The 12090-nt window shown below is 51.5% G+C and overlaps 1 protein-coding gene across 1 annotated transcript; it reads right to left on the bottom strand.

The window, feature by feature from the left end:
• Positions 1-439: 439 nt before the first annotated feature.
• LOC139229046 (PE-PGRS family protein PE_PGRS5-like) lies at positions 440-1786 on the bottom strand. Its single transcript, XM_070860708.1, has one exon. It carries the CDS (start codon positions 1784-1786, stop codon positions 440-442), a length of 1347 nt encoding a protein of 448 aa, XP_070716809.1.
• Positions 1787-12090: the final 10304 nt, after the last annotated feature.

Genomic DNA, 12090 nt, shown 5'->3' with positions numbered 1-12090 from the left:
GCTCTCTCACTCTCTCTCGCTCTATCTCTCTCTCTCTCTGTCTCTCACTCCCTGTCTCTCTCTCTGTTTCTCTCTCGCTGTCTCTCGCTGTCTCCTTCTCTCTAGCTCTCTCCCTCTCTCTCATTCTCTCTCTCTCTCTCTCTCTCACTCTCTCTTGCTCTCTCACTCTCTCTCGCTCTCTCCCTCTCTCTCGGAATGAGATGCTGATTCTGATTGATGCACAGCTACTTGAGATGCGTGACCGGGGACTGCGCTGGGCTGTGAATTTTTACAGACCGCTGATCAAAGGAAGTGGCAGCACCACAACCCATCCCATGGGTCAGCAGGTCACTGCACTCCACCCCACAGCAAACACACTGCCTGTTATATACCAGCGGGTTAGGCTTTCAAAGGGAGCCTTCTCCTTTCAAAATCAAAGATTTGACCAAATACTTCCTTTTCATTTGGGCAGAGAAAGGAGCCAGAAATCCCCTGTGTCAGTTTCATCGAATGGCATCTGCTGGAACTTGATCGGCACCCCGTCCGCCCCGTCAACCTTCACCCCGTCCGCCCCGTCAACCTTCACCCCGTCCGCCCCGTCAACCTTCACCCCGTCCGCCCCGTCAACCTTCACCCCGTCCGCCCCGTCAACCTTCACCCCGTCCGCCCCGTCAACCTTCACCCCGTCCGCCCCGTCAACCTTCACCCCGTCCGCCCCGTCAACCTTCACCCCGTCCGCCCCGTCAACCTTCACCCCGTCCGCCCCGTCAACCTTCACCCCGTCCGCCCCGTCAACCTTCACCCCGTCCGCCCCGTCAACCTTCACCCCGTCCGCCCCGTCAACCTTCACCCCGTCCGCCCCTTCAACCTTCACCCCGTCCGCCCCATCAACCTTCACTCCGTCCGCCCCGTCAACCTTCACCCCGTCCGCCCCGTCAACCTTCACCCCGTCCGCCCCTTCAACCTTCACCCCGTCCGCCCCGTCAACCTTCACCCCGTCCGCCCCGTCAACCTTCACCCCGTCCGCCCCGTCAACATTCACCCCGTCCGCCCCGTCAACCTTCACCCCGTCCGCCCCGTCAACCTTCACCCCGTCCGCCCCTTCAACCTTCACCCCGTCTGCCCCGTCAACCTTCACCCCGTCCGCCCCTTCAACCTTCACCCCGTCCGCCCCGTCAACCTTCACCCCGTCCGCCCCGTCAACCTTCACTCCGTCCGCCCCATCAACCTTCACCCCGTCCACCCCATCAACCTTTACCCCGTCCGCCCCATCAACATTCACTCCGTCCGCCCCTTCAACCTTCACCCCGTCCGCCCCGTCAACCTTCACCCCGTCCGCCCCGTCAACCTTCACTCCGTCCGCCCCATCAACCTTCACCCCGTCCACCCCATCAACCTTTACCCCGTCCGCCCCTTCAACCTTCACCCCGTCCGCCCCGTCAACCTTCACCCCGTCCGCCCCATCAACCTTCACCCCGTCCGCCCCTTCAACCTTCACCCCGTCCACCCCATCAACCTTTACCCCGTCCACCCCATCAACCTTCACCCCGTCCACCCCTTCAACCTTCACCCCGTCCGCCCCATCAACCTTCACCCCGTCCGCCCCTTCAACCTTCACCCCGTCCACCCCATCAACCTTTACCCCGTCCGCCCCATCAACATTCACTCCGTCCACCCCATCAACCTTCACCCCGTCCACCCCATCAACCTTCACCCCGTCCGCCCCATCAACCTTCACCCCGTCCGCCCCATCAACCTTCACCCCGTCCGCTCCGTCAACATTCCCTCCCTCCACCACCTGAACCATTCACCCCGTCCACCACCGGTGCACCAACACTGCCCCAATCTGCTTCAGATACAACAACGGAGCCGAGCCAAAGAAGGAGACTTTAGGAGGAGTGACCAAGAGTTGTAAAAAAAAGACTTGCATTTATATAGTGCCTTCCATGACCACCGGACCTCCCAAAGCACTTCACATCCAATGAAGTTCATTTTGCAGTGTCATCACTGTTGTAATGTAGGAAGAGTCAGTGTGTACCATCTACAAGATGCAGTGCAGTAACTCGCCAAGGCTTCTTCGGCAGCACCTCCCAAACCCGCCACCTCTACCGCCTAGAAGGACAAGGGCAGCAGGCGCAGGGGAACACCACCACCTCCACGTTTCCCTCCAAGTTACACAACATCCTGACTTAGAAATATATCGTCCGTTCCTTGATCATCGCTGGGTCACAATCCTGGAACTCCCTCCCTAACAGCACTGTGGGAGCACCTTCACCACACGGACTGCAGCGGTTCAAGAAGGCGGCTCACCACCACCTTCTCACGGGGCAACTAGGGACGGGCAATAAATGCCGACCTTGCCAGCGACGCCCACATTTCGAGAGTGAATTTTTAAAAAACTGCTCCAGCAATGCCTTTTGCACCATTACCTATGGGAGGTGGGGGAATAAACAGGTTTGGCCAATGAGTTATTAACAAGAGGACAATGTCCCTTTAATATGTGCTGCTGTCTCTTGTTGCTGGTGGATTGATTGCAGGTATCGTGCTGTGCATCCAGCCTGGGCTATCAAGGGACAGCTATGCCTGAATCACTGTGCTGTATTGAGGTTTAGGGCTTGGATAACAATTCTGTGTGGTGTGAATGAATGGGAAGTGAACCTCAGAGGTGATACATTTCAGTGCATCAATCAAACGATAATTCAATCGTTTGTGATTTATTCCAGGTTTATCACGCTGGTGTTGGAGTTTCTTGTATTGCTTTAGGTCTCCATGCCGACTGACCTCCAGAGCCAAGGGTTCCAATGCTCTCCTGCCCCCACCCTCTGCAAACATTAGCTCAAATAAAACTCTGCTGCGTGTATCCTAACTCGCACCAAGTCCCGCTCACCCACCGCCCCTGTGCTCCCTGCCCCGTATCCTAACTCGCACCAATTGCTGCTCACCCATCACCCCTGTGCGCGCTGACCTACATTGGCTCCAGGTCCGGCAACACCTCGATTTTAAAATTCCCAGCCTCCTGTTTAAATCCTGTTCATATCCTCGACCCTCCCTGTCTCAGTAACTGTAATCGAGCTTCCCCCTAGTGGACTACTGATGTACTGCAACTACTGATGTACATAGTAAAGGATCATGTGGCAAAGTCACATGATGACAGGTTTTCTGTTAAGACCCATCTTGCAGAATGTGTTTGTTAGTGATGTTGTGATGATATATTGGCTCAGAAATCCGGGTTTCTTCTTCCCGCAGGCATTTGACTGGATTCTAGAAAAAAGCAGCGCGCCTATCTGTTCCTGTTGCGCCCATGTGAGATCCCGGTCCGGAGGTCTCCCCTGACTGCGCATCGCAGCATGTGCACATCGGGACGTGCGCAGGTCAGGAGCTGGAGTCACATGGCTCTGAGCAGCCAATCAGGGACCGTATACTCCCATTCATAGTAACAGGAGTTTCATAAGTCTGAAACCCCTATTACTATGAATGAGAAACACCCCCAAACACCCAAACACTACATATAACATTAAAAGAACACCTCACATAAATACATTATAGAAATTAAAGTTGATAGAAATCTTTTTTGAAAAAAAAAATGTGCCGATTTAAAAACAAAAGTTTTAATTATGGTTTAAAATAAAATTACCTGAGTGAGCAGGGTTTTTAACATAAATATGTATTTTAAAATTTTATTTTAATATGTTTTTGATATGTTTTTAAACTCTTACGCTGGTAAAAGTAGGCAATGTGCCTGCTTTCACCAGGCACAAGAGTTCTAAGGACATTCGCGGGGCAAGAGATGGGCAAAGAATGTTCTTCTCCCCGAGATGTGTGCGATCTGTTAAGCCAGAAACTTGACAGATCGGGAAAACCGGTTTTCGGTGCATGCACATTGTGCACCGAAAACCGGCTTTTCCGATGCCTTCCCGGGTCTGTACACACTCTGTACACACTGCGTACACACTCCGTACACACTGTGTACACACTTAGTACACACTCCGCACACACTCCATACACACTGTGTACACACTCCGTACACACTGTACACACTCAGTACACACTTAGTACACACTCCGTACACACTGTGTACACACTCCGTACACACTGTACACACTCAGTACACACTCAGTACACACTCTGTACACATTGTGTACACACTCCGTACACACTCCGTACACACTGTGTACACACTCCATACACACTGTACACACTCAGTACACACTCAGTACACACTCCGTACACACTGTGTACACCACACTGTGTACACACTTAGTACACACTCCGTACACACTCAGTACACACTCAGTACACACTCCGTACACACTGTGTACACCCGGTGTACACACTGTGTACACACTTAGTACACACTTAGTACACACTCCGTATACACTCCGTACACACTCAGTACACACTCTGTACACACTGCATACACACTCCGTACACACTTAGTGTACACTCTAAGAGATAATCGAATTACCCAATCAAGCACAATGGAAATCATGGTCAAGAAACTGGACAATTCTAAAACAATGCAAAACCAGTGATAGCACATTCTCACACCCTAATCGAGTTACTGCTGACAAAGGAGACATTTGAAAATCAGTGGACAGAACAGTTCAAACAGAGCCCAAGAGATTTGATGGGAGATAACGGAGCCTTTTTTTGGAATATATCTATCCCCCAGTTTTTACAAGGAAAGACCAGCAAGGAGCAGCACGCAGACTAGCAGAACACAGGAAAACTAGCAGAACTCAAAACTAGCAGAACACAGAAAGCAGGACACAGACTGGGACACAGACACAGACACAAGCAGCCGGAGCTGGGGAGTGAAGAAATGGAGCAGTGAAGGAAACTACTAGAACTCATCAAGAACTGACTGAGCACGAGGCCCACGAAATGGAAGGTTGTCAGCAACCAAATTGACCAACCCGGGCCACCACAACCAGCGAAACGACCAACCAAAACCAACTCAGCAAAAACCGAAGAATCGACCTTTGTTCCCACTCTACAATCTACTTCGGAACGACCAACGGGGGAGAAATTAACAAAAGGGACTAAGTAGAACTATTCCTAACCAAAGAAAGTGGGTACTTACCCCATACATCCAAAATGCAACTTAGCGCATCAACGGACGCACCCCAACCGAAGACTACGCAGTCCGAAGTCCTCTCCTCCGTCCAGGGTACGGCTCGCCTAGAAAGCCAAGTGCAGCGAACCCCGAAACCGTGATTCACCGGCAACTGTCTAAAGGGATTGGTGAGCATAGCCCCTGAACCCTGAGAGCTATAACTTAGGTAGTGAGGGGAATTGGGAGGAGGGGGGAGGCTGGGATAACTTGTGTAAATGTATCTGCATTCGCCTCTTTACCCCTTTTAGAGTTTAAGCTGTATTCTTCTCCCCACAGGCTGTAATTTGACATTTTATTCAATGTGTTGTACCCTTCAGTGTGTATTGGTCTGTGTATGTTATTAAAGGTGTGCCTTTTACTTCTTTTTAAACACAATAAAGCCATACCTGCTTCCTACCTTGAAACCGATTGTCTGTCCAAGTCTGTCACAGTCCCTTCATAATTCCATTGTCTAGAACCAAGGGTGTGGGAGCGATTCAGAACCGCTCATATAAGGTCAGAAGGGAAAGCTGACCCCCTGCAAACCACCCCTTACATAATGGCGACCCAGATGGGACACTGGTGCAAGGGACGTGATAAGAGAGAGACTGGTTTCAGGAAACGAAGCAAAATGGAAGAGGGGATTTCCTCGTATGTGTTTAAGAGGGTAAATGTGGCTAAGGAGTGGGTACTCGATCTATTGTATGCTGAGCGTCCAGAAGATGCTGCAGCTCAATGGACCGAGAGCAAGGACCATTAAAAAGTCGATAGAGAAGGCTATTTGGCTAATTTGCCTTCAGCAACAGATCCGGCTTCTAGATGAGGAGAATGAGAAATTAAAGGGAATATTGAGGCAGGCAGAAGAAAGGTCCAGCACAAGGGCCACAGTCGGGGAAAGGCTGTGGACAGAGGTGGGATAGTTAAAGGAAAGTAGAGAGCTCACTAAAGAAAGGCACAAAACCCAACTGGACTTTTAGTGTCAGATTATTGAAGCCAAGAATAGCGAACTGGCATTGCGGGAAGAGAATTCCTGCCTCGCCAAGCAAGTTAAAGAGTACGGGGAGAGGGTGAGAGACATTAGGAGGGGTGGCCAAGAGCTTTAAAAGAAAGACTTGCATTTATATAGCGCCTTCCATGACTACCGGACCTCCCAAAGTGCTTCACATCCAATGAGGTTCTTTTTGCAGTGTTATCATCGTTGTAATGTAGGAAGAGTCAGTGTGTAGCATCTACAAGATGTACTGCAGCAACTCGCCAAGGCTTCTTCGGCAGCACCTCCCAAACCCACAACCTCTACCACCTAGAAGGACAAGGGCAGCCGGCGCATGGGAACAGGGCGAGGCGGAGAGGTTTACGGAGGGTATTCCAGAGCGTGGGACCTAGGTGGCTGAAGGAACGGCCGTCAATGGTGAGGCAAAAGGAAGAATAGATGCACAAGAGGCCAGAGTGAAAGGACTGGAGAATGTTTGGAGCGGGTGGTTACAGAGCTAGGGAAAGATACATTCTCGCCCACAGTGACTGCGGTAAGAATGGCAACGTAAGGCCATTGTGACCCGGGGGGGGTGGGGGAGAGGAGTTGAGGGGGGGGGGGAGGGGGGAGAAATGACCCAAACCCATTGTGTAGGGTGCCATTAACATGGCCTTTATGGGATGGGAAGAGGCAAATCCAGAAGCGGTAATTCGGAGGCACTAAGATTGGGTATCAGATCGTAGAAGAAAAGAGAGAGGCAATTTTAAGGTTCCGGGAATGAGTAGGGAGCGCTTCTTGGGAGAGTGAAAGGGAGAGTGGGAGGAAGGGAGGGGAGTGAAGCGATGGTATATTTTGACCCCATTTATGACCTAATATACATCACCAGGTTCTGTTTTTCAGACAAATGAAGCGAGCTTTCCTCTGGGTTAATTTTGCCAAGGTCCTTCCCCACACAAACTCTGCCCCCACCTTTGGCCCCATTCCCTTCACTCGCCCCCCCCTATCCCCCACCCCCTCGCCTGTCCTCTCAGGGTCAATCCCACTCGTTCCTTGCCGCAAGCTGTAGGCGGGATTCCCCTCTTCTCCTGAGAATCCCCGCCGACAGTATGGAGTGGGCTGAGGCACTTCCACGAACGCGGGAATCTGGTCCGCCCGAGGGGAGAGTGATGGATCTACGTGGCCTGTAATCGGCCAGCACTGACACATGGGCCGGGCACCCAAATGGCTGGTGCCCTGCGAAAGGGACAATGTGAGACAATCGACGCACGCCTAATTTCCATCGCTCCACCATCGGTGGCCGTGCTTTCAGCTGCCTCTCTCTTCATTTAAGACACTCCTTGAAACCTACCTCTTTGACCAAGCATTTGGTCACCAACCTCGTATCTCTTCATGTGGCTCGTTGTTAAGTTTTGTCTGATGGCGCACCTGTGCAGCGCACTGGGTCAACTTACTACGTTAAAGGTGCTATATAAATGCAAGTTGTTGTTGCCACGTTTACTGACATGGTGTAGCACCGCCATCTGTTGGTAGAAGCTGCAACTACACCCAATTCTCACATTCCACTGAAATGCGACCAAAGTCTCCGATGACCATTAATGAATACACCGCCTGCTCTTTCCCTGCCCTCTATTTTTTGAGGGACTTTTATTTTAAATTGATTGAAGCCTCAGCTACAATGACAGTGGAATGAGTCACAATTGGTTAAAGGCTTTGTTGCAACTTTGTAATCCAGAAGGTTGCAGTCACAGTTATCTGAGGGGGGCGGATTTTAACACCAAAACACAGACAGGTTGGTGTCAGCTGGGAGGTTAAAGAGTTAAAAATCCCCCAACCCGCTCACTTCCATTTTTAACAGAGGTGAGACGGGGCAAGCAGCCAATCCGCTCGCAGGAAGGGGGTTGTCACTTTAAATATTATAACGAGGCTGCGTGCCCTGTGGTGACCCTTCATTTTAAATGTAACTGTGGCTGGGAGGGTTTCCTGGCCTCGGGAACCCCCCACTTACCTGCTGGATTCAGAGACCCTGCCTCATCCAACCGTGGCCCCCCTCCCCCCCCGTGATCGAAGCACCTGCACCCTTCTGATCTCCCCCTGACCTACCCCCCTCAAAACCGCTGAGACCTCTGACCCACCCCCAACCCCACCCCACACAAAACCCCCGATCCTCGATCTATGCCTCTCGCCTTCTGACCCCCCCTCCAACCTTCTGACCCCCCCTCCAACCTTCTGACCCCCCCTCCAACCTTCTGACCCCCCCCTCCAACCTTCTGACCCCCCCCTCCAACCTTCTGACCCCCCCTCCAACCTTCTGACCTCTCCACTTCAGTCTTCTGACCTCTCCCCTCTGGTCTCCGACCCCCCCCCACCACTGATCCCTCCCTCCCTCCTCTCTGCGGCCTAGTGTCTCAGGCCTACCCGCCTGACAGCCAGCCTCTCCACCTGTCGGGCTGCGGGCGGGAAACAGAGATTCAAAATATTAATCAGGTTCCACCTTTAAATTCAGCGGGGTCTGAGGAAAACCTGTTCCCAACCGTATTACAGCCCCTCCCCCACCCGTTCCCTACCCACTTCCAAATTAAAAGTTCACCCCTGGTTGTACCTACACAGTTATCTGGTTAATGTTACACAGTTACTGTTGTGTATCTGTAAAGCATGCTCTCCCATGTTCTGCCACCAGGGAGCTCAGCCCCTGAAGTCCCAAGGCATCCCAGTATCCCTTGGAATCACTGTGTAAAAGCCGATTCCTAAGGCCTGTTCCTTACTCTGGAGTGTCTTACTAAAGACTGCGGTCACTGTTACTTTAACCTCCCTGTGTGCAGTCTCATCTGTGTTAAGAACACAATAACTGGCGATGAGTATACGAATCCAACGCAAAGATGCAGCAAACTGTGGGCATCCTGGAGAAGTTCTGGGAGGGTGAGGACTGGGAAGCCTATGTCGAACGGCTAGACCAGTACTTTGTAGCCAATGAGCTGGACGGAGAAGGAAGCGCTGCAAAAAGGAGAGCGGTCCTCGTCACAGTCTGCGGGGCACCGACCTACAGCCTCACGAAGAATCTTCTGGCTCCGGTGAAACCCACAGATAAGTCATATGAGGAGCTGTGTACACTGGTTCGGGAGCATCTTAACTCGAGGGAGAGCGTGCTGGTGGCGAGGGATTTACCTGGAGTAAATGCTCAGAGACTTTTTTGTACTGGGCATTGGCCACAAGACCATCTTACGAAAACTTTTGACCTTAGAGACACCAACCCTCAGTAAGGCCATTGCGATAGCACAGGCGTTTATGTCACCAGTGATAACACCAAACAAATCTCTCAGCATACAAGTGCTAGCAATGTTCATAAATTAACTGGAACTGTGTTGTACAGGGCAGAACCCACGAGTCTGCAACTGCCAGCAGGCTTCAGGTGACCCAGATGACTCAGAGTCCCCAACAAAAGATGAATGCAAAGCAATTCACACCTTGTTGGCATTGTGGAGGCTTCCATTCAGCCTATTCATGCCACTTCAAACGATATGTTTGCAAGAGCTGGGGAACAATGGGGCACCTCCAACGAGCTTGCAAATGAGCTGCAAGCTCTGCAAAACCTGCTAACCACCAAGTGGCAGAGGGAAGATCGGTCCATGGTGAATCAAAACAATTTTGAGCCTCAGAGAGAGGAGGCAGATGCTGAAGTACATGTGGTGCACACATTTTCGATGAAATGTCCAACTATAATGCTAAACTTAAAATTGAATGGCTTACCCGTAGCCATGCAACTGGACACTGGCGCTAGCCAATCCATCATGAGTAAAAAGATGTTTGAGAGACTGTGGTGCAACAAGGCACTCAGACCAGCCCTGAGCCCCATCCACACAAAACTGAGAACGTACACCAAAGAGCTTATCATTGTCCTGGGCAGCGCCATGGTCAAGGTCACCTACGAGGGCAAGGTGCATGAACGTCCACTCTGGATTGTCCCGGGCGATGGCCCCACACTGCTTGGAAGGAGCTGGCTGGGCAAAATCCGCTGGAACTGGGATGACATCCGAGCACTATCACATGTCGATGAGGCCTCATGTACCCAGGTTCTTAACAAATTTCCTTCCCTTTTTGAGCCAGGCATTGGAAACTTTTCCGGGGCGAAGGTGTGGATCCACTTGGTCCCAGAGGCATGATCCATTCACCACAAGGCACGAGCAGTACCTCACATAATGAGGGAGAGAGTGGAAATCAAGCTGGACAGGCTGCAATGCGAGGGCATCATCTCCCCAGTGGAATTCAGTGAGTGGGCCAGCCCGATTGTTCCAGTACTCAAAAGTGATGGCACGGTCAGGATTTGCGGCGATTATAAAGTAACTATTAATCATTTCTCGCTAGAGGATCAATACCCACTACCTAAGGCAGACGACCGATTTACGGTGCTGGCAGGAGGCAAGATGTTCACCAAGCTCGACCTGACTTCAGCCTACATGATGCAGGAGCTGGAAGAGTCTTCGAAGGGCCTCACCTGCATCAACACGCACAAGGGACTGTTCATCTACAACAGATGCCCGTTTGGAATTCGGTCAGCTGCAGCGATCTTCCAGAGAAACATGGAGGGCCTACTCAAGTCAGTACCACACACGGTGGTCTTTCAGAACGACATATTGGTCACGGGTCGGGACACCGCCGAGCACCTACAAAACCTGGAGGAGGTCCTCCAGCGACTGGATTGCATAGGGCTGCGGCTGAAGAGGTCGAAATGCGTCTTCATGGCAACAGAAGTGGAGTTTTTGGGGAGAAAGATCACGGCGGACGGCATTCGGCCCACAGATGCCAAGACAAAGGCTATCAGGAATGCGCCCAGGCCACAGAACGTCACGGAGCTGCAGTCGTTTCTGGGACTCCTCAACTATTTTGGTAACTTCCTACTGGGGTTCAGCACCCTTTTAGAGCCCATACATGTGTTATTGCACAAAGGTGAGAACTGGGTATGGGGAAAAAAACCAAGTAATTGCTTTTGAGAAAGCCAGAAACATTTTATGCTCCAACAAGCTGCTTGTATTGTATAACCCGTGTAAAAGACTTGTGCTAGCATGTGACGCGTCGTCGTACGGAGCCGGGTGTGTATTACAACAAGCTAATGGTGCGGGGAAGTTGCAACCTGTCGCCTATGCCTCCAGGAGCTTGTCTAAGGCCGAGAGGGCCTTCAGCATGATTGAGAACGAGGCATTAGCGTGTGTGTTCGGGGTAAAGAAAATGCATCAGTACCTGTTTGGCCTCAAATTTGAGCTGGAAATCGATCACAAGCCCCTCATATCCCTGTTCGCTGAAAACAAGGCAATAAATACTAATGCCTCAGCCCGCATACAAAGGTGGGCACTCGTGTTATCAGCATATAACTATACCATCCGCAACAGGCCAGGCACCAAGAACTGTGCGGATGCTCTCAGTCGGCTACCATTACGCACCACGGGGGTAGAAATGGCACAGCCTGCAAACTTGTTGATGGTGGCGCAGCCCACAGACTTGTTGATGGTCATGGAAGCGTTTGAAAATGATAAATCACCTGTCACGGCCCGCCAGATTAGGACTTGGACCAGCCAAGATCCTCTGCTGTCCCTAGTAAAAAACTGTGTGCTGCATGGGAGCTGGGCCAGCATCCCCGTTGAAATGCAAGAGCCAATCAAGGCGTTCCATTCAGGCAGACTGCCTGTTGTGGGGTAACCGCGTAGTGCTACCAAAAAAGGGCAGGGAGACGTTCATCTCGGATCTCCACAGCACATACGCGGGTATAGTAATGATGAAAGCGACAGCCAGATATCACGTGTGGTGGTCCGGTATCGACTCTGACTTAGAGTCCTGTGTACGGCAATGCAGCGTGTGTGCTCAGTTGAGCAACGCGCCCAGAGAGGCACCACTAAGTTTGTGGTCCTGGCCCTCCAGACCATGGTCGAGGATCCATGTCAACTTTGCAGGCCCATTTCTCGGTGAAATGTTTCTGGTGGTGGTGGATGCTTTTTCAAAATGGATTGAATGTGAAATAATGTCGGGAAGCACCGCCACCGCCACCATTGAAAACCTA

Source organism: Pristiophorus japonicus, chromosome 18 (genome assembly GCF_044704955.1).
Source record: "Pristiophorus japonicus isolate sPriJap1 chromosome 18, sPriJap1.hap1, whole genome shotgun sequence".
Taxonomy (NCBI): domain Eukaryota; kingdom Metazoa; phylum Chordata; class Chondrichthyes; family Pristiophoridae; genus Pristiophorus; species Pristiophorus japonicus.
This window is presented reverse-complemented; position numbering and strand designations above follow the sequence as displayed.